Source organism: Sparus aurata, chromosome 1 (genome assembly GCF_900880675.1).
Source record: "Sparus aurata chromosome 1, fSpaAur1.1, whole genome shotgun sequence".
NCBI lineage: Eukaryota > Metazoa > Chordata > Actinopteri > Spariformes > Sparidae > Sparus > Sparus aurata.
The window spans coordinates 29,546,228-29,568,211 of NC_044187.1; the positions used below are offsets into that span (position 1 = coordinate 29,546,228).

Consider the following 21,984-nt stretch of genomic DNA (forward strand, 5'->3'; position numbering starts at 1 on the left):
GTGCGAGTGTGCTAACAAAGCCTACAGGGAACGTGAACTTAATAAAAAACTTAAGTGGGAACAATCCAGCCAAACTGTTCCCACTTAGGTGAACACCTGCAGAAGCGCTGATGTGCACCGGCGGCCACGGTGAATGTTGCTCACAGGGGAGAAAAACCCTGACACAGCTTTAAGGATTAAGGAAGTAGAGCAGAATATCTGGAGACATACAATTAGTAGTGCAGCGGCTCTGGCAGTGGGGCCTCCGAAAAACCTAATTTGTCGCGTGTGCTCGCCACAGCAGAGAGTGAGAGGCAGGGCAGGCAAGGAGGGGGATTGGGCTTCAACATCTGGGAGGATGAAGCTTTTTGGATAACGACAGCCAAGAGGCTTTAGTTTTTTTTTGTTTTTACCAGAGCAAGAGGGATCAGATTCGACCTCACATCTTATATATGTTACTGTATTTAACATATTTTCCTTTTTCAAATAGCAAATAAAGAATCAGGGGTAGCAGAAGTACTGATTTCTTTTATTTATACGTTACCAATATGTGAAAACACTCTGTTACCAGCGATTCAAGTAACTTTGGCATTCAACCTTTCCTCAAGCCTACAGGGTTGATATGGTGATCGTGGTAGCATAAGGTCATTCACTTACATACTCAGAAAACACACAGAAACATTATAATTCATCTGGAGTTGTGTTTCTGCTCACCTGGGGTGTGTGTTCATACTTTAACCTAGAAGTAACAGTAAAGACTTTGGCCTAAAAAAAAGACGTTAAAAACATTCTTTTAAATCAATTTAGGATCTTGGCGCTTGCAGAGACACTGTCATGCCAGACAAGCTGTGTGGAGTCATCTTGTGTTTCCTATTGGCCGTCTTTTTTAATGTTTCAAATCAAGTCTCCATCTGCTTCTGCTGCTTAGGAGAACACTGCAACACTGTTTTACTATGAAGCTCCAGAAATGTTTTGTGGCACTACGAATCTTCCCACAACTTTCCATCAGCATGAGGGGGAGAGGAGAATGACTGGTTTCAAATCTTTGCCGTTGGGTGGTGATGCCGAATCAAAACAGTTAAAGTTGTGTCCAGTATGAAAGCAGAACATTGAGCTAAAAGATGCTAAAGCTTCGCAGAACTGAGGGGAACTACATTGTTGGGTGATACTTCTTTGCGGATTCATCACTCACATTAGTCTACACTGAGCCTACCTGAACTTTTTTTTATTATAAAAATAATGTAGTTGTTTCAGGTAAATGAACAATCAGAAGCAGTAATGTACTTTTCAAAATAACTATTTTTGACCCCTTTCAGCGTTCGAGCTAATGAATTAAAGGGATATTCCGGTGTAAATTTAATCCATGGTCTAAATCATCGTGAAACTGTGTTAGACTCCCTCTCGAGAGATCGAGTTAGCAGACCGCTAATTTACGGAGTTTTATCAACCTCAGAAACGACCGTACGACAACAATACACTGCAGTAAATGGATCCAACTATAAACCACCACCAAAAAGCCACAAATAATGCTCAGAACAGCGACAAACTTTAGAAACATTAGAAATAGGGTCTCAGCACATTGTCCGGGGCATTAAAACTCCTATATTTACCACTGAAAGGTGATGTAGAATAAAGCGGCATTCAATGAAAATACTCAAGCACAGTGAAAGTACCAAAAATCTGTAAAAGTAAAAAAAAAACACAAACCCCAGAACAATCAAATTAGGTCATGATTATCATGCATTTTATTGGAAATGAGACAAACAATACACAGGTATTGCAAGGTCAACATTTAACCTAACATCGTTACAAAGAAAGAAAAAAAAGAAAAACTTCATACAAAACATCCAAACAAAAAAAATCTCCAAATGCTCAAACAGAATTAAAGACAAAATGCAAATATTAATCTTTAATAAAGTTGTTTTGGCTAAAATTTGTCAACAGTTCTGATCAGGATACATTCATGTGTAAACATTGGTATGAGGCGAGACATTGGAAAAACCCACGGTCATTACAGTGTCCATCCTTCCTTTGCATCGTTAACAGTGAAATACAGCTGCGGGACTCGGAGGTAGCCCCTGTCTATGCTGGTTCAAACACAACATTTTTGTTTGTGATCAGAAAAATCATTGGACAAAGCGCTCGTCTACAGCTGGCTCTCACCCTGCTTTGTTTTTGGTCGAGGACACTAACATGATGCGGGAGTATCACGGGGGGCAACACCCTGTCCTGGTCCCTCAGAGATGAGTATCAACATGTATCAGCTTTGTAATGTGCAAAAAAAACTAATTTCACTTCCGCCTCAACACACTTTGTACAAGGTAGCATTTCTTATCTCCGACTGTAATGATTGTTTGATCCAGGGCACTTGTGACAAAATACATTTGGAATAGGAAAAACCTTTCTGGGAGCTACATTTGATTTCATAGTTTCTATCGACACACACGGTCTATCTTTGATACATTGGTTTCAAATGACATCGCCACAAGAAAAAAGGCATGGAAGGGAGTTTTTGATTTAAATATAACAGACATTTACACCGGTACATACTGTACATAACCAGTTCTTTTCCCAGCAAATAAGCAACGTCGCCTTTTCTGATGGAAAATCATTACTGAGACGGGCTCTGGAATTGCAACTGCAACAGGCCAACAACATATTTATTTTCATAAATAATTCTATGGCAGGATAGAAGAACACTTTTCACATATACCTCTGCTTAATCCTATTTGACACCATTGTACCTTTCTGGTTTGGGTTTCTGTCTTAGATCTAAAGGGTTGTTACACCCTAAAATCAAAAAATCATATTTCCTCCTTCCTGTAGTGCTATATATTCATCTAGGTCATTTAGGTGTGGGTTGCTTTTGAAAGTATCGGCTGTAGAGATGTAGGCCTCTCTCGACTATAAAGGAACTAGGTGGCAGTGGGCTTGAGGAGCTCAAAGCTTCAAAAAATTACATCTGAAAAACTCAACAGCACTTTCTCTTTCCAGAAATCATGACCTGGTTAGTCAAAATAATCCATGATTTGACCTTGTTGTGAACAATTTCATGTAAGAACTTTGCTCTTTGTGTCTGAACTACACCAGTCAAACATATCAATGGGCAGAGGGAAGGGTGCGGCTACTCGTGGACGAGGGGCTCGTGCACTTGACAGCGCAGGATGAAAACATTAATGGTGCATTATGTAAAACATTTATTAGAAAACATTCAAAAAATTGCTAAAATTATTGTCAGCATGTGATGAAAAAAGAGTTGTGATGTAATAATGTCTATGTATTTAACTAGCTAGCCTCAGCCGTCCTAGTCTAACACATCTGTGCTAGCTTTGTAAACGCCAACACTACCCTGGTCCCCGAGCTCCCAGCCTGGACTAGCTGCATGGCTAACTGTGCTACCTAGCTTTTGGCAGCTACAGTTACCAGCAGCTAACGGTTACTCTGGTGATATGTTGCCTTCATTTTGTTCAGAGTATGAACTTGACAGGTGGACTACTCTTACATAATGCACCTTTGATGGCATCTTCCTCAGCTGTAACATAAGTTAGTTTAATTAGCTTGGTTAGCTAGTCTGTCATCCATAAGAAGATGCACACTTCATTCTGCACAGTGATACATAAATAAAATAGTTACTACATCAACCTGCTCACGACAAGGTCTGTGGATTGGATTGATAATTCTTAAGAGACACTTCTGTTGATTTTTTAAAGGTTTCTTTTTGGCACTTAAAGCATCACAAGTGCCATCTAGTACCATCATGTTCGAGAGGAGGCAGACATCTCTACAGCCAACATCTCCAGAAATCTACAACTCCCACCAAATCACGGGGTAAACGGCCTCTTCAAGTCAGTTGACTAACGAGCTTATGATGCGAACACAAAGATTTGAAGGCTTGTAATTAAATTGCAAAACTGAGCTAATCTTTCACCTTACATCCTCTCATCTTTTAACATATTGCAGGATAATGGATAATAGGTATGAGCCGCAACACAAAAACACAGATGGGTTATTATGTCATAGCTTCTTGATTAGCCCACCAATTAATACTGTAAAGTTTTTATTGTATATTTCACATCCCAAGAAAAATGCTATTTGGTAGCATTGGACTTTTAAAGTCCCATCATGAGTCAGTTTGACTGACAGCTGGGGCAGTCAGGCATCACTCTCCTCCTTTGTATGAAACCAAATAGTCTAAAACCTTCTAACCTCACAATGTCGTCTGCTTCCAGGAGCGTCAGGATATGTCCAACATAAAGGATGCATTGAAATGATGTCCTTGGTGAATCAGTTGTAGGGTCTAGAGCTCTTTTGGTTCCCTGGGTCTTGCCCTGCATGCTCTGGAGGTCCGCAGAATTCAGTGGCGAGTCCTTCAGGCCTGGATGGAGGGAATGTGCTGGGGGGAGCTCCAGCTCCAGGGTGCAACACTGACGCCCCCTGCTGAGTCCCAGGGTTCATCTTCTGGTCGGCCAAAGGGCTGGTTATGCCCAGGGTGGTCAGGGCATCCAAGGTGCCGTCTGGGTCCACCATCATGTCGATAACTGATCAAAAACAAACATTTAACATGAGTATTCTTGATTTTAACAAAGTTTCAAGCAGTACAAAATAGTGATAGTTACACTAGACACTACAGTATTCATCAGAAAAGCATCACGTCCATACCGAGCAGCTGTCTCTCCACTCTCTTCAGGTCGTGAATGATGCTTGAAATCTCCTGTTAAGATAAATAACAGCATAAATAAAGAATCATGACTTGTTGAGGATGTGATTAAGTGAGTGAAAGTTCGCACACTACATAAATCAACTCAGTTCATCTCTCGGTTGCGGCAGGAATAAGTTTGGAGCCGTGCTGCGTATACTCAGTAATGCTTTATGAGCTCTGTGACTGTTTGGTGGGTAGACATATCTCTTCGGGGGTTCACACGAGGCCAGACTGGGTTAAATGCAGAATTTATGACTGCCACGAAGTTTTGTGGACTCAAACTTTTTGCATCCGCAACAAAAGCTCGTAAGTCTCCCTTTTCCATCAAAACAACCATACTTGGTGTGCCGTGCCCTCCAAAAGGGGAACTTGCAAGGCAGTCTGAATGTTATGTGTATGACTGAAGTATCTTGATCTTGATTTGTTCACCCCGACAGATGTAATACTGTCAGCACTCACTATGATTACTCCAGTAAGTAATCAGAGATTGTGTGGCTTATACAGCTACGGAGACGTGAAGGGGTAAATTACTCACATCCTTTGAAAAGCTAATGGATTACAGACATAAACAGATTCTTAGGCAAATTATTTAATTACTGTAGCCATATCAAATTGCCTTTCAGTCACTGTCTTTTCGTATGAATTTATGCCAAATTAATGCCAAGAGGCAAACATTATGCTGATTACTAAATGTCTCACAATCAACAAACATGATGCAGCTCTTTACACTTGAAAAAAATGTTTGTACAGATCTTCCAAACAAATTTCAGTCAAATTTATAGCCATACAGGTATGAAGATAAGATAATCACACATGGCACATCCACATAGCCACACACTCATCCTGTTTAATTGTGACTATCTTGCAAAAGAGCTGCCAGCCATGGTTACAACCACATGATGATTCAGGCATGACTTTAAAATAAACATATTTTGAAAAAAGAGTCTATAGCTATGCTGGCACCTCTGTGAGGTTGTCCTAAAGCTGAGTAGAGCCTGGGCTGGATCCAGGCACAGGTCTATGGCCTCCTTACCACCAGGGGGCACAGAGAAGGAGCATAAACTGTGTACATTAAATTATGTTAAATATGTTATGTTGATAAATTCCTAATCTCAAACTGTATTTAAATGTTTTTAAATTCAGTTATTCTTTTTTAAAAACATACGCAACGTTAGCATCAAAATGCTAGAAAAAGTAGTTTAATGGTTTCACCTCATCAAAAGTCAGGAGAAATTACGTCTATGTTGATACAATATAAAACTTCCATTTAAAGCAACATTATGTAGAAATTGGCATTTTGTGGTGATTTGGCACTGCCCACAGTTTGTGAGTGCAACACCACTGTCTTAAATACAAATCCCAAGTCTGTAACAATGTGTAATATGTAATGTAGGTGCTAACTACAATAAAAACTCATTACGTCATAACAATGTTATGGTCTCAAACGCTGTGATCCTACCCTCTCACTGAAGTTACACGATGACAATGCTAGCACACTGATGTTTAGCAGGTATAACATTCATCATGTTCCCCACCTTAGTTTAGCATGGAGTGCTAATATTAGCTTAAAGGCAAAAGTACAGCTAAGGCTGAGTGGAGCATAATTAATACGAAGACTTCAGACAATGTGAAATTTGGTTGAGGGATCACTATAGAGATTACTTCATCCTGAGGGAACATTAATGAACCTAACTGTACAGTAATCCATCCAGTAGTTGAGATATTTCAGTCTGGACAAAAGGTGCATCGACAGACATTGCCATCCCAACAGTGCTGCTAGCACAGCTATAAATATTACTGTCTCGCCTATTCACGAACCTTCAGCAGATAAAACAGACAAAGTGTGAGAGTTGGACAGGCTCATCACCTTATTGGAGCTCTTGAGCAGCAAGGAGTCGTGCTCTGCCTGCAGTTTGTTCTCAATCTCTTCCCATTTTCGTTCTTTATCCTTGAAGAGGATCCTGGAAGGCAAGTTGATACAAAAATAGATGAAAGATAATACATGAAACATTTTTTTTTTTGTACCTCTTGACAGATTAGTTGACGTTTAACAAAAGGGATTTCATTCACGCATTGTCTGTAGATTGTAGGAATGGAAAGAGGCCTTTGAGTTGTCATCCTGCGTGTGATAATGAGTAAGATATGTAGCCGGTTGTCAGCTTAAGCCTTTGTGATGTGCCACTCAGGCTGTGCTGGTTGGCCTAGTTCTGACATAAAACACTATAGCCTATAACATGTTCCTGCTTCCACACATCTATCCTGCATCTGGAATTTTCTAAGTATTATATTAACACCAAATTACAATAGCAGCACATCCCACCAAGAACTACCTTTCCGCTTGGTTATCCGTCACAATGCTCACCTGATTTTGCAGGTTGTTTTGTCAACCGACTGACGTATCCTCGTGGAGAGTTGAGTCACAGATGCTAGTAGCAAACTGTCCAGCACCAGCTGACGGGATGAATAGACACACATCAAAATCCTTTTTATTTTACAGTGTCATACAATGAATGCAGACCGGGGCATTGTAAAGAGTAACTACAGAAGCTAACACAACATTCAAATGCAGTTGCTAAATTTAGCCTAATTACAACCTTTCTATTTATGCATTTACAAAAATAGTCTTATCTGCTCAGTAGCTGTAGGACCAATTGGAAGCACAGATTGTCTGCTCAGGGCTGAACGTAATTGGCATGTAGGGAGCTCCCTCTAGTGGCATACTCATAGTACAGGCTGACATGATGATCTTATGCCATACAGTTGTTCAGCAAATTGGCTAAACTGGAAGGACTCTGGAATATTCCTACGGTATGCAGAATGCCAGTACATTTTGAGTTTTTGCTAAATATTTAAACATTGACTCACATCATCTCTATTCCATGTCTGTCGGCGGATGGAGCGGGAGCTCTGCCCACCGGAGCCTCGGGGTCGGAGCTCCACAGACCGACCATTGGTTCCCATAACGCTGCTGTTATCTGCAGGACCACCTACATCCAGGCTGTCATCAAATACACGCTCCTCCATCTAAAACAGAATAAGCATGCATTCAAAAGAAATCAGATCCTATTTAAGGTCAATTCTTCAAAATGAAACTTTTAGTAGAATTTGATGATGTTTGACTACCAGAGCTCCAGGATCAGTGGCCGCAGGGCTGACTGAGTCGATCTCTCCTGCCACGTCGTGGATTTCTCTGGCGAGCATGGCTAGGTCTTTGGCTAGGTCTTGGCTTATCCTGATGACCAACACACATATATACAATCCCAAATATGAAATCTCCATGAAAAGCGCTGCACATCCCAAAACAAAATGAAGAAATGTTATAACAGCACAGATTTGGGTGCTAGAGGCCTGAACCTCTCACCTACATACCTGGCTATTTCCTCGCTGTGCGCAGTCCAGTCTCTCATGTACTCGTCCTGTTCCCTGGAGTGCTGCTTCAGGGGGGTCAGGCCTGTGGGACTAGGAGATGCTGGGGCTGAACCTCCTAGCTGAGCTACCCGAGTGGAAGGGAACGGCCGTGTGTTGCTCTGTTTGGATATGTGGCGGTTTGAGCCGTACTCGTCCTCTGATGTTGAGGCGTACTCCACAGGCACACGGCGCCACCGAGAGCCAGCTAATAATAGAAGAGAATGGAAGTTATGTTTAGAGATAATAGTGCTTCCATTTCAAAGGACTTGAAAGGAATCTTTTTCCATAAAAATAAACTACTTACATGCGGGTGTGACATGTCCATAAGCAGAGGTGTTTTTATTCTTGTCCGGCAGCTTGGAGGCGCTGTTAGCCCTCGCTCTGGGTCCAGACACGGCGGTAAAATTAGACCCTCTCAGCCCTTGTCTGATGGCATAATCACCCGCAGCACTCCGAGCCCCAAGCCCTCTATTCCTCGTCACAGTGGCCTCTGAGTCACTCTGGGCTGACGGGGAACCTACCCTAGGCCTCCTTGGCTGTGCCAGAGCCTCTATCCTGGACATCCCCCTTCTTGCCATCCCTGTCCTGGATGTGGAACTCGTGGTGGAGGCCTCAGAGGCTACTGACATCCGGTCAAGATCAGCAGGCTCGGTGTCTGATGAGTCCCCAAGTCGGGCTCGCCTCAGCAGGGAAGCCCTGGTGGGCCGGGGCTTGGGAACATTGGCAGTTTTATTGGCTGCAGAAGAGGCCGGGGCCTGAGTGACTTTAGCCCGACTTGACTTGGTGCTTGCCCCCACTGTTGTGCTCCCAGTCTGGGCTCTGGCATGTGAGCTTCTAGATTCCTGCGTAGAAGTGGGCTGGGAGTCAGAGAGGAGTGAGTTGGAATTGACGTCATCGTCAGTGAGGTCAAGGGAAGTCCAGGGGCGGTTGGGCTGTGGGTTGGGACCAGATGCCCTAGTCTTGACCCTCCTGTCCTGGGTCTCTCGGGCCCCAGAGATGCTTTTGCTTGATGAGCACACTATGGTTCTCTCCTTCTGCTGTGCGGCAAGAGTCCGGCGTTTCTGAACTACTTTTCTTGCTCCATCAGCCTGGCTTACTGTGCTAGTCGTGTCCACGTCTGACTCTGGTGACATGGAGCCTTCAATGGACTGACTTGGTGGATCACCTTGGTCTGACACAGTCGTCTCTAGAAAGGCTGCCACAGCCTCTGAGTCTTTCTGAATTGTGGCGCTGTCAATGCCAGTCTCCTTAGTTTTGCTTTGTGTCAGCCCATCGATACGAGGTATGAGCTCAATGGGCACATTGGCGCTTGGTTTCTCCACAGTAAAACTCTCCTGCCTCAACAATGGCTTTCCACTACTTTCCCTAGCCTTCTCCTCTTCCTTTTTCCTCCTCCGTGACTCCTCCATTCTTTTCTCCCCACTGGTCAGTGGACGAGGTGGGAGCTTGGCCAACACACCTGACTTGTCTGATCTACCGCCACCACTGTCTTGCGACTTGGCTGGTGAAGAGCGACTGGGGCTACCGCCATGACTGCCTAAGCCACCAGTGCCGTGAGCAGGCCGATTCTTTCCCCTAGCCATCTTCTGCTCCTGGTGCTCCTTCTCCTGCAGCTCTGTGTCCTGTTTCTCTCCCATATCAACACGCAGGCCTGAACCTGGGGTCCTTCGTCCGAGGACGAGCTCCTCACCAGGCAGCTGGGGCAAGGTTCTTCTCTTACGCTCGGTGTAGCCAGACGAGGCAAAAGATGCCGAGTGGCTGGACTCACTTATTTCAGCTTAAAGGAGAGGAAAATGTTTTATTAGTTAGGTGGGTACCTGGATAAATGTGTATTACTTACCAATGGTAATGCTTGTAGAAGTGATGCATCAGTACATGTGGTTTTGATTAAGCGATTTCTTTTCTACCAGATAGCCCATGAAATATTATCATATTCTTCACACTTTAATGAACTGTCAAGCAGTCTGTCATTGTTATAGTGCTGAAAATGTTATGTCAAGATCCTCTACAGTAAAAAAACCCCACCTGAGATTGTTAGCATAACAAGTTACCATGTAACTTTAAACAAGAACTAATAATCTTCCTCTTACAGATCAAATGTTGAATTCATCACCAGTTAAATGCAGCTTTGTTCACTCCAGTACACTTGGAGGTTTTGCAGCTATACCATTCTTACTATGCCCTGTAGCTGATGGTGGCTAATTTAAGCTAATGTTAGCAAACTTTAGATAAAATGCTGTATAACTGAATATCCCATAATTGCCTCTCGTGGCAAGAGTGCCCTATGCGTTGCAAAAGTTATATAGTGATTTTTTTCTGTAAAGGGTAACTACCAATTTTACCCATTACAGAGTGTTTACAGGTCTTGGGTACTGCAGCAGATGTGAAAACAGTTAAGCAATTTGTTGCTCTTTTCTCTTTTTTGCTGCAGAGGAAGCTGCATGTAATCTGGCAACTATCCTCCAGTGATGTCACACAGTTGCAGAGTTGCATTGTGGGTAATGCAGGTGCCACATTTTGAAAAGCTGATGTTTGATACAGCAGAACCACAAATATGGCCTTTTTTATTCTACGTACTTATTTCCTTTTGAAAAGCTGGTACCTACATTACCCACAATTCAACTTAACCTCTGAATGAAATCAGTGGAGGCAATTTATCAGATTGCATGCAGCTTCTTCTGGAGCCTCAAAAGGCTAAACACTACTTTTCTTTTACATATGCAGTAGCACTCCCCAAGACGTGTAAACACATGAAAATTGGTGGAGTTAGCCTTTAAATTAGCAATATCCTGACACCATTACAATATTTACCTGAATCCTGTGAGAAGAATACTTTGATGAGACAACATTCATCAGAAGATGTCAGTAAATTAGGCCAGGTTTCCCACTTACTAATTAATTTTACTAATAATGTATGGTGGAAAGTTAATTTCTTGAAATTTCAGAAATTTCAACCAATCTAGACCATGACCTTCAAATGAGCAGACCAATCAAAATCTTTGTTTCTTTGATGTCCAGATGAGATTTAAATACCTCTGTCCTCTGTGACCATGATGTGACTCTCCCCTCCTGAACCCTCAGGGTCCGTCCTAATGTGACTTGCAGCCAGAGTGGCCCACTGCGACACCCAGCGTGGACCACCCACCACTAGCTCCTCAGGCAGAACCTGGACCAAGAATGATACAAGACGTAAGTGATAGTGTCCTAACAGAGTAGCAGTAGCGATTAGTGATCAGATAGTGATTTTTTCTGTGCACCTCTGTCTCCATGCGTTCAGGCTTCCCTCTGTCCACGGTGTCAGACCTCTGTGAGGTGAGCCTCTCTCTTTGGTCACCAGCGCGCAACCTGGACACACACACAGCCTCCTGCTCATCCACACCAAACACCTGCAACATACACACATGCAAAAGTGAACAAGCGTACACTTACATGAAAAGGATCGTGACGGCGACTTTCAACTAAATCCAAATAACGGGGCTTTACTTTTACTACCTTGTCAATCATTTTCCTAGCCTCTTCCTCTTCATGATCTCCATTCTCCAGTTCAATGGTATACGTCCCTCTGTCACTATAATCATCCCCATGGTGATAGCACTCATCACGGCCACTCTGCTGATGTGGTGCCGAGCCACGTCGCCTCTCCACAAATCCACCTACCACTTTGGAAGTCGAAGACTTGCGACGACGAGCGGGGCTGTCCTCCTCTGCAAAGAGCCCCTCTGGTACGTTAGCCCGACCCTCTCTGATCTTCATCCCTGGACCGCCCCAAAGCCCCCACGAGCGCTCATCCATTGCAGCAGCCCTGCGCTGCTCTCCAAGTGCGTTCTCTGAGTCGCTCTGTGTACCGTCCTCATGTTTACTGTCTGTCATGCGAGGAGGCAGACAGAAGACAGTGATGAGTGTAAGCAAGCAAGTAATACACACTTCTTAGGTTAAAGACAGAAACAAACGCCACTCACCTTTGAGACTTTTCAGCTGTACAGGCACATCACTCTTCACACTTTCCCCGTCCTCCTCTGCAACCGTGTCTTTGAGAGCCAGTGGCAGCTCATTCTGAGCGAGCCAGTCGGCAACTTTGACCTCCGCAGCCACCATGGCTGTCTGAAGTGGACTCAGCTCCTCCCCGACAGCCCTTTTAGGACGAGGCCTGGTCTCCGGCCCAACCTTCGCCACCCGATCTTTGACAGTCACTTTAGCTGTCGCCCCAGGGTCAAATTCAATGGTGAAGGAGGCGTGGCCATGGGCGGGTTCTGCAGCGGAAGACGCACCACCCTCTTGTTCCCGTGAGGGGGCTTCACCGCTCGCTTTACCCGCTGAGGGAGTGTCCTTGGTCGGGATCTCAAAGTAGCTAGGCTCTTGATTGGTTTGTGGGGCAGACTTCAGGGCCTCTGTACTTTTCTTGGTTTCTGTCAGAATCAAAGCAAACATCTGTTTTTAGCAAAGTCTATTACCTGTAAGGGAGGTATAATATATATTCACCCAGACTGAACATATTTAAAGCTGTTAAAGGCCAAGTAAGCAGGATAGAGATATTTTAAATAACACCATCCACATTTTGTCACAAGTTGTTTTTTTAAATACCTGTGTCAGCTTTTTCTCTCCTCCGATCTGAGCTCTTGTCCTCAGGCCTCCCAGCTTGATGGTCGGCATTGTCTCCATCTCCCCACCAGGCAGGCTGGCCGTAGAGGGGCGTGCCTCTGTGCAACACCGCTGCATCCCCTGGCAAAAATAACCCATAAATTAGCCTCACGTGTGAACGTCACAGCTGCATTTGCTTTAACTTAAACATTTGAAAGCTTAAGAAGTGAAGATCAACTGCTTACTAAGTACTCTTGGGCTACCAGGGCAACTAACTATGGTTTTGATTATTAATTTATCTATCTTTTCACCCCTGCCCCCATTAAGTATTTATGACAAATATATAAACAATTAATAATAATCGTCAAAGATTAAGTAGAATACATTAGCATGCCTCACAGCACTAAAATACTTTTGAACATAACTAAGCATCAATATGCCATACTACTGCTCCTGTAAATATGTTAAAGTGACATCTGAAGACTAAGAATGTGTCATTGGTAACACTATGTAATAGGTATGTTAACAATAAATTAAATGATTTATAAACCATTTATTAAGCATGTTGCAACGGATGTTTATAATACTTAGTAAATGGTTAACAAAGACAGCGATGTTCACAACTGATGTTTGTAAACCTTTAAAATTGATTAACAAATGATTTATAATGTATTTCATTGTTTGTTAACAGTGAAATAACTATAAACTAAAGTTGAATTAACTAAAGAATCACCATTTATTTATAGTTTATAGTTATTATAGTGTTACCATGACACTGATAAACGGTCCTGTGCGCTGCGTCACCTGACATCTTGTCCTCCGCCCTGCCGGTCTCGGGGGGCTTGGCGGCGGCCCCCTCTGCCGCCACAGAGGGTTTCACCTCAGATCTAGACGCCTCCCCCTCTGGAGGTTTCTTCTGGTTCAGCTGAAGCTGACTGCTGAACTTCTCATGCTGGCAGGAGCGTTTAGAGAGAGCAACAATAAACATTCAAGTCTCGCACATTGTGCGCAACTCCAGACAATACATGATGTTTTTCAGCCGCAGCATATAATTGAAGAGACATTATTGATGAATTTTCTTGATCCTCATTAAGATGAAATCCTCTCCTTCCTCCTACAGCTGCCTGGGCAGTTTGCTGTGATGAAACAGCACATTCATCAGTCTTGAAAAAGTAGTATTTTGCCCAGTTCAGCAGAATTTATGGCTCTATCCACATCTCAGGGTTTTTATACACACTGATGAAAAACACCAAAGTCCAGCACGTACTACCTTTGGGAGACATATTTACTCTGCCCATTAACACAACACACTGGCTGCTGGTTTCTCATGACATGTCTAACCTTGAGGGCCTCCTCCGGAATATGCAGCTCTCCTCGGACCACGGTGAACAGGTTGGTATGTGAGGCAGGTTAAGGTAAAAGACGACAAGCTCTTTGCAGGGGTGGGAAACATGCACTGATAGCCTCATCTATAATGCAGCAGGCAGAGTGCAGTGAGCATTCACAGCTATTCAGGAACAGATACAGTTACACTGTCGTCCGTGTCCACACTGACCTTGTGCCTGGGTGTCACTGGGTTTCACAGATAGACAAAGCCATATTCAAAGGATATCGTATCCAAACCTCAGTTTGTCGTCGATCTTCAGTGTGACATAGATTTGCTCCTGTATCCTGACGTCATTGACAAAAGTCTGCAGAAAAAAGACGGAGTGGGATTAAGAACTACAGGTTAATATTAACACCTGGTACTGAAAACAACCAAAAACCACAATATGGATGGGAAGTTTCAACCAAATTGAAGAATAATTTTTGTTTTAAGCTGCTTTTTGGCACCAGTCTTGTCTTTTTGTATCTATGGAGAGGTTAAGTGTATTTGATTATGTTAAAGGTGCAACATGTTAAAATGGGCGACCTCTTGATTACGTGCTGCAACCAGAACCACATATCCCCTGAGCAACTGCTAACTGCTGCAAACTGTAGCTGCCGTTAGCAAGTTAGCTCAGTTAGCCATACAGCTAGCGATCTGGACTGGGAGCATGCTAACTTTAATAGGTATCCCATCAAGGTGATCAATACAAAATATCAGTAGCAGTAGAGGTGTAACGACTCGACCAAAAGATCAAAAGTGTCAAACATCTGCTGAGGAAAAGACAAAAGACATTTTCTGGTCATATTGGACATATTGCACCTTTGAACTCAAGATTGAAGGAGAGCACAGAGTAACTTCCCCTGTACTGCAGGTGAATGTGAAAACTGACTCTGCACATGCATCCATCCGCACAATGAGACAACTGATAAAAGTGTCAATAAACAAAAACACTTCTTAGTGGAGGAGGACTTCTGGTGTCATATCAGAGGTTGTGTCTTTTCTGAGCAGTAAGTAAACAAAGCAGTTCAGATGCAGGACAGTGGATCGATATAAAAACTCACCCCGTTCAGGCTGCCCAGGTCCTTGACTTTGTGCTCGTCTGCGTTCGGCTCGTAGTTGATGACAGCGTGCTGTTTGTCCACACTGCGGGACTAAATCACACAAAATCCAGTCAATCACTGTAATCCGGGCTAATCTCCGCGCTTCAGATTATAATCCAGCCGCCGCATGAAGAGAGGGCCTACCTGCAGCATGAGCTCGCAGTCGTCCCTCCCCACGAAGATCATCTCCCTTGGGAGGCGGTGGCGCGTCCCCCCGCCGCTCACCAGGAACCAGGACGTCAGACTCATCTCTGCCTCGGGGAGCTCACCTTTGACCCTTAACGCATCCTGCTGGAAACAGGCCACAATGTCAAAGCCATCCATCTATTTATGCTGGAGCCTTCTCATGAGTCAGGAGAACGTTACTTAAACATCTGTGTGTGCCATACGCACGAGGCTATTTCAAGTAGCGCCCGAGGACACTGACACGCTTATCTCTCCATATCTCTCCAACATACAAAGATGAATCCACAAACAGTTTTACAGGAACCCTATGAGCTCCTGGACTGAGTCGCTCTGCGCGGCCACCAAAGAGAGCGCCACACCACTGATGAACAGGGGAGGAATTAGACATTGAGAGGAAGTGAGGATGACTTGGTTGAGATTATACACTTGAGGACGGCCTTATTGAATTAGATGCTCTGCAGAAATAGCCAGAGATAGAGAGAGAGAGATAGATAAAGAGAGAGAGAGCAACCAGAGGCCAGAAGCAGGCAGGAAACACGGAGAGGATAAAGAGAACAGTGATGTTTTTTTTTCTCGTTAACTCACTCCTCTGCTCCCCACAATGCTCTCATATGATGTGCCAGTCTTCTCCCCTTGCACACGAGAACAGCGACAACAACAAGCTCTTTTCAGTGAGAAGATGAGCAGCCGGTCCTCGCTCTGCAGGAGCATCATGAGCAGCACAGCACAGCTCAGCTCAGCACAGCACAGGCCCCGCTGCTGACTCACGCTCTCCAACGAGCCATAGGTGAATAAGCGGGGTTTAATTACGCACACTTTGTCATATCCTGTCCTGTTTATGCATCAGATCCTTCCCAATGGGACCTGACAGCCTCCCGCCCCCCCTCCCTCTCTCCATCTCCATCTCCCCATGGACGAAGGGACTGGTTAACCCTTTCACTGGCCTGGCTTCACTCTGGCCCACATTTGCCTGTTTTAGACGCTTGACCACACACGGCTCCGGATATAAATCTCTGGAACAAAAAAAAAAAAAGAAAAGAAAAAACGACAGCGCATCAAGTGCATAAGGGGGGCAGGGGAGGCGATGGGCCAGTCGGCCAATGACAGAGCCTGAAAAATTAGCCCAGTTAGGCCATGTCTCAGTCCGGCGTTCATCATGGAGCCGTTCACTCATGACACCGGTCGACACATGGATATTCACTTATAAAAAACCCCACTGACACACAAAGGCCGTGCACACGATGGTATAAATAAATAAATGTATATGTGTAGTACATCTGTTTATTAGCGCCTTGTCATCCGGAGCGTTCGGATGCTGCTCGTTCAGGATGTCCCTCCTCATTTACGCGCTCTCTCTCACCCAAATATAGCCCAATTCAGACACATCAGCGACAACAGCTTTCACGTGTTGTTGTAAATCGGGTTACAGTGGCTGTCCGCTAATGAGCAGCCGAGTCTCTCCCGTTATGGACGACAGGGCGCTCCAGGTTTGCCGCACAAACACACGGCGATGCTCGTTTCATCGCCTCCATCCCCGGCGCGGGGGGAGCAGCCCGAGACAGCGGGGAGGCTCTGCCCGCTCCACAGACAAACACACACAGGAACGTACATGTCACTCACCAGGTGCTCTGCGGACGATCAGCATCCGACGTGTGGAGGATTATGAGCGGAGCCGCTGCTCCTGCAAGCCCGCTGCCCAGCCCTGCTCCTCTGACATCACCGCGTCTTCACCCCGCGGTGGCGCTGTGGGCTGACTGAGGGAGGCAGAGCGCACCGGGTTATGTAACAGTGAAGTGACAGCGAACCGTGAGTGGGTCATGTTAGAGGAGTGAGTGCGAACCATGAGACAAGCAATACAGGCTTGGTCTAAATAAGAGTTTATAACAGTAAGCATGATAAAGGTTATGGGGGAATAATGTCTTATAATAATAAGCCAAATATTATACACACATTTCTTTTTTTTTTAGCATTTGAGTTGCAGCATTATTAGTATTTGATAATTTAATTGTACTCTAGGACAAAACACGTCTGTGCAATTTTGAAGCCTTTAAAGCAGTATGTGGGGGGAGGGGCGATACTTTGACTGACTGATTTTGTTTTATTTCTAAGCAAACTAAATAAACAAACTCTCTTTGTTTTCACGACTGAATAAATTGAATAAACAAACGGATCTTAAAGGACAACACAGTTTCACCCTGTTTTACTTTGTTCATATGTGGCGGACCCTGCCACCCTTCTAGATTCACGCAGTGTTCTGGGACCTTAATTTCCTCCGGGAGCAGCTTGTTTATTCAGTTATGGCAGAGATAGATGTTTCTGAGTTTGTTATTATTACCTCATTAGTATTTAAATGTCTTCTCCAAAACTACACAGTGCCCCTTTAAAAAGAAATGTTATAACTTTGCTCAGTGGCAAAATAATGCCCCCTTTTTTCATACAAACAACAAATAGGGGGCAGCATGTCACCAAAATAACTGCGACCTGCTGCCAAATGTTTTCTATGTATACATCCCACATGAGTGAAGCTATTGGCTGTGTCCCAATTCAGGGGCTGCATCCTTTGAAGGACGCATTTGAAGGCCAATTACGTCTCCAAATGCACCCTAAAAAAGGCCTTTTCACCCCTCTTTTTGGAGGATGCACCGCTACTATCCTTCGCGGCCTCCCATATCCCAAGATTCTTTGTGCGCCTGAAAAAGAAGAAAGAAAGAAAATAATGGCGACATCACGTGGCGTAGATCGTAACTTTTGCGGGCCTGGGCAGCAGAAATCGTGATGTATGGGTAAGGATGGGAACATCAAGTGACGCAACCAGGAAATGCTCCAAAGGCTAGACCGTCCCATTTAACATGTTGACACAGCCTTCAAAGGTTTCTCCGAAGGACTCGCCTTCAAAGGCCGCAGGCCGGGTCCTTCAAAGGATGCAGCCCCTGAATTGGGACACAGCCACTGTTAGCTTGTTAGCTCAGTTAGCTGTGCAGTTAGCCAGACTACCAGGGGAGTGTGAGTGTTTACACCGCTAGCACAGGAGCTTTGGACTCGCTGGGAGGAAGAGGTTTTCAGGCCTGGAGCCGGCTGGTTGGCGCATATATCAGCAGATTTGTCTTCAACACAAAACAGACGTCTTTTGCACAACATCAATACTGATATTTCTTCACATTCAGGTGGTCATTTTTGAATGTTTTGAACAAAAAATCTTACTAATTTCACCTTTGAGTATTTCAAGGGCATGTAAATGTTCCATTACACAAGTTTAATGTAAAGGGGTCACATTTAGTGCAAGGATTTCTGTCATGTTGATTGAATGTGAAGACATGAAATAACTAGATGTGTGATTATTTTCTACGGGAGGCAGAATAACCTCTTTGTAAAGCATGACTTTTCTGTAAAAAAACACATTATGTTCATATAGAAGTTCCCCCTAACTTTATATGATGTAGTCGATTAAACTGAGGTTTATGTATAACTCTGCATTTGTTTAATGTAATCAGGTCTAAGTTATTTAATTTATTCACACTGACTCAACGTGATAGAAAATATTGCTTTTAATTTGAGCCTCTACACTCAACTTGTGTTATATAATTAGATGGAAAATGTATGCAGTGCGTTTAAAACACTCAGCGTTCAATGAATAATTATTTGTTTGAGTGCATTATCATAATTGCATCATGATTTGCACTTGGAGTCAGACATCATTTGAACACTAGATGGCGCCAAAGTATCGCGCTGTGATGTAGCAGAGCGCTCTGCAGGTGTTGAGCCTGATCAACCGTGAGGCATTCATGGCACCAAAAACAAACCAACAAATATTACAAATTCACAATAAAAACATGTCATTTATCAAAACAAACTAAAGCACAAGTCTATGGTTTATAACACCAGCACTTTGGTTTGTAACAAAAGGGCAGTTTTGTGTCTTTTTCTCGCCATTATGACACCTGGATTATGTGAATCGTCTCTCCTGGTTGCTGTTTATGGCCCTAATCTGTTTAACATGAAGCTTTATAGTCTACACATGTGAATAATTCGGCGCAGAGTCAATCCTTCATTACATTAACATTAATCGATTCGCTACATGAAACCAAACAGCTATTAAAAAGAAAAAACAAATCCCGTCGTTGATATCATTTTAATATTTAAATTGTGTCATGTGAACGTAAGGGGGCCCAGGTGAGTTGGGGACCCGTGCTTTAGGCTTTCCCTCATCCACTCTCCGACATTCATTATTTTAGCCGGAGAAGCCTTTGAGGTTCCATTACGCAGCAATTAATTATCCTATCGTTTAAAGCGCGGCCGCACTCCACTGATGCATTAATCCTCATTAATCCATCGGCTCATTTTTCTTGCGCTTTTATGTTTATCATAAACATTACGCCTTGTAGGCTTCGGCCGACCGCATTAACAAACAATGCGGGAGAACTGCAGCTGAGTGTCCAAATTGTTCCGTTTTTTGTCACACTGAGTTCATTTACTTTGGCTCCCAAATAACAGATGTGTAATAATCTGTCCGCTTGCTTGTGATTGCAGCTTAAATCCAGACGCCTTGGCTGTCCGTGCTCCTGTACAATAAAGGCCATAACATCGCCATAAAGCTATAAAATAGTTACTCAACAGCGCAATAATCAATCGGATATCCTACAGACCTTCAGTATTATTCTAGCCTTACACCAACACTGTAGCAGGTTCTTCAGCACCGTGTGCTTTCTAAGACCCCCGTGTTGGCTCTGAATGTGAGTTTAGGGCTTTTATTTTGTAATCACGAGTGCTCGGCCTGTTGCACTGCGTGAAGAAATGTTTGCGCTTATCTGTCAGATATAGACAGCCGGTCGGACCAAGACATTAAGATAAGAAGAGAACACGAACCTCTGATTCATTGACAGACTCACACTCAGGTGCATTGTCCAGTCGTGTAACGAGATCAGCGTTGTTTTGTGGCCTGTAAATCGAAAGACACATGATTCTGAGCTCCTTTTTTATGTAAAGTTTTTTTTTTTTTTTCTTCATTAGTAGTCCTACATGCCCACGTATATGATCATGAAACATGACATTAGTATTAATTTGATCTGATCTCATTCTGGTGCATTTAGGTCACCTGGGTTCACACCTGTAGTGTGGCTCCCTCTCCACGAGAACTCAAGTAGGTAGATTTTGGAGTTTATACTGTTATTCCAGATTTATTTATTTATTTTTTTTTTTGCACAGTGCAAAACTTAGAAAATAAAATACAATCGTGCCGCCTCAGTCTCGCTGTACATATTTGCCATCTTGACCTAAATTAGCCACGTGCTCGTTACATTTCCTGTCATGACAGCAATCTTTACAGTCATCTTTTGTCAGCGTGCTTCTCACAGGCAGGGTTGAGAGGGCTACTGTAAAACTGTGTTCCGATAAGTTACTAATGACCTGTTCGGAAACGTTATTAGTAACATATAATGCAGGTATCGCGATGTCAAAGTAATGTGACGTGATTACTTCCCCTTAGTTTTGGATAACCTCTAGACCCAAACGTGTGCAAATGAAGACGAGAGAAAAGAAATATAAAGGGGATGACAAGTTTGTATCCTGCTGTTGTGGTGTACCATTATTTTAATACTGTAATCCTGTTAGTAATCCCTTTTTTTATTTTTTATTTTTTACTGATAGTGCTACAGGCACCCATTTTTGTATCCTAATTACGTAATCCCGTTACTTGTTTTCCTTTACTCTCCAAATTGCTTACAGGCCACGTTATCAAAGCGCTTATTACAAACCATAGTATTCATTGTCAGAGTACTCGTTACTCCAGAGCAGCCACGGTGAATCGATGAGTCCACTGGCTGCCAACTAGACTATTCAAATACAAAGTAATTAATCGATCAGTCGGCTTGGACACTTTCAGCGGATCCACTCTGCAGCCCGCACAGGGCTCCTGACAGAAAGCTTTACCTGCCCACATGAAACAAAATGAAACACCGTCACCTCAGAAATGAAAATGTAAGCTGCAGTAGAAACTGCTCAGATGAACTAAAAAAAACACTTTATTTATTTAAAAACACAACCTTTAGTCGACACCGCGCATTTACATAATCGCTGCATATTCAAATCAGCCTGAAAATAAACTCCAATAAATATGAATGGAGCAGTAAAGCTGGGTTTATCCTCCACCTCATCCCCGCTACACGACGCTCTCCGCCTCATGCGCTTTCCTCCACTTCCTTGGATAGCTCAGGTCTCTCTCTCTCTCTCTCTCTCTCTCTCTCTCTCTCTCTTGGCCCAGCCCCCCTCTGGTGCCCTCTGTCCATTGGTGTCTTCGGGGTCTCTCTCTCTCCTCTCCCCCCTCCCCTGCCCTCCCCTCTCCCTTCCATAGGTAGTCCATAATGAGTGTCCATTGGTTTTTATTATGGCTTGTCCCCCTCCCACTGGCCGGCTTCGCCCTGCCCATGTTTTGTATGTCTCAGTCCGTCCATCTCCTGACGTTCAAGTTCGCAGGAACGTCACGTCCGCACTTGAACTTGCAGCTCAGGGGGGCTCCGCCGTACCCCCATCACTCTCTCTTTGCGAAAAAGTCATGAAGAGGTCCGCACAGCCCGCAGCGCGCTACGGCTCACCTTCTGTATGATCCGCATCTCGGTTCTTTTTTTTTTTTTTTTATCTCCTTCCTTCCTTTTTTTTTTTTTTTTTTTTTT

The 21,984-nt window shown here is 43.8% G+C and overlaps 1 protein-coding gene across 5 annotated transcripts; it reads right to left on the reverse strand.

Annotated features, from left to right (window-relative positions):
• Positions 1 to 1,696: 1,696 nt before the first annotated feature.
• On the reverse strand, positions 1,697 to 17,072 carry cep170ab (centrosomal protein 170Ab). Of its 5 annotated transcripts, none has more exons than XM_030428975.1 (19): positions 16,940 to 17,072; positions 15,278 to 15,424; positions 15,095 to 15,184; positions 14,277 to 14,355; positions 14,006 to 14,064; positions 13,469 to 13,616; positions 12,668 to 12,805; positions 12,046 to 12,492; positions 11,744 to 11,949; positions 11,344 to 11,472; positions 11,120 to 11,252; positions 8,391 to 9,863; positions 8,048 to 8,291; positions 7,802 to 7,910; positions 7,544 to 7,702; positions 7,041 to 7,129; positions 6,546 to 6,639; positions 4,639 to 4,690; positions 1,697 to 4,517 (listed from the first exon to the last, which is right to left on the reverse strand). In XM_030428975.1, the coding sequence occupies exons 2-19, from the start codon at positions 15,380 to 15,382 to the stop codon at positions 4,264 to 4,266; spliced, it is 4,008 nt and encodes a 1,335-aa protein (XP_030284835.1). In that variant the 5' UTR covers positions 15,383 to 15,424; positions 16,940 to 17,072; the 3' UTR covers positions 1,697 to 4,263. The 5 variants fall into 5 exon arrangements, with proteins under 5 accessions (XP_030284835.1, XP_030284811.1, XP_030284812.1 ...); XM_030428951.1 differs by having other exon boundaries at positions 11,579 to 11,949; XM_030428952.1 differs by having other exon boundaries at positions 11,579 to 11,949; positions 15,278 to 15,421; positions 16,940 to 17,071.
• Between the last annotated feature and the right edge of the window lie 4,912 nt (positions 17,073 to 21,984).

Coding starts and splice junctions, on each gene's coding strand:
- cep170ab (XM_030428951.1), bottom strand. CDS start 15,382: ATGAGTCTGACGTCCTGGTTCCTGGTGAGCGGCGGGGGGACGCGCCAC. Junction 12,806..13,468: donor GGCGGAGGACAAGATGTCAG/GTGACGCAGCGC, acceptor TATTTTTGCCAG/GGGATGCAGCGGTGTTGCAC. Junction 6,640..7,040: donor AAAACAACCTGCAAAATCAG/GTGAGCATTGTG, acceptor CTTGCCTTCCAG/GATCCTCTTCAAGGATAAAG.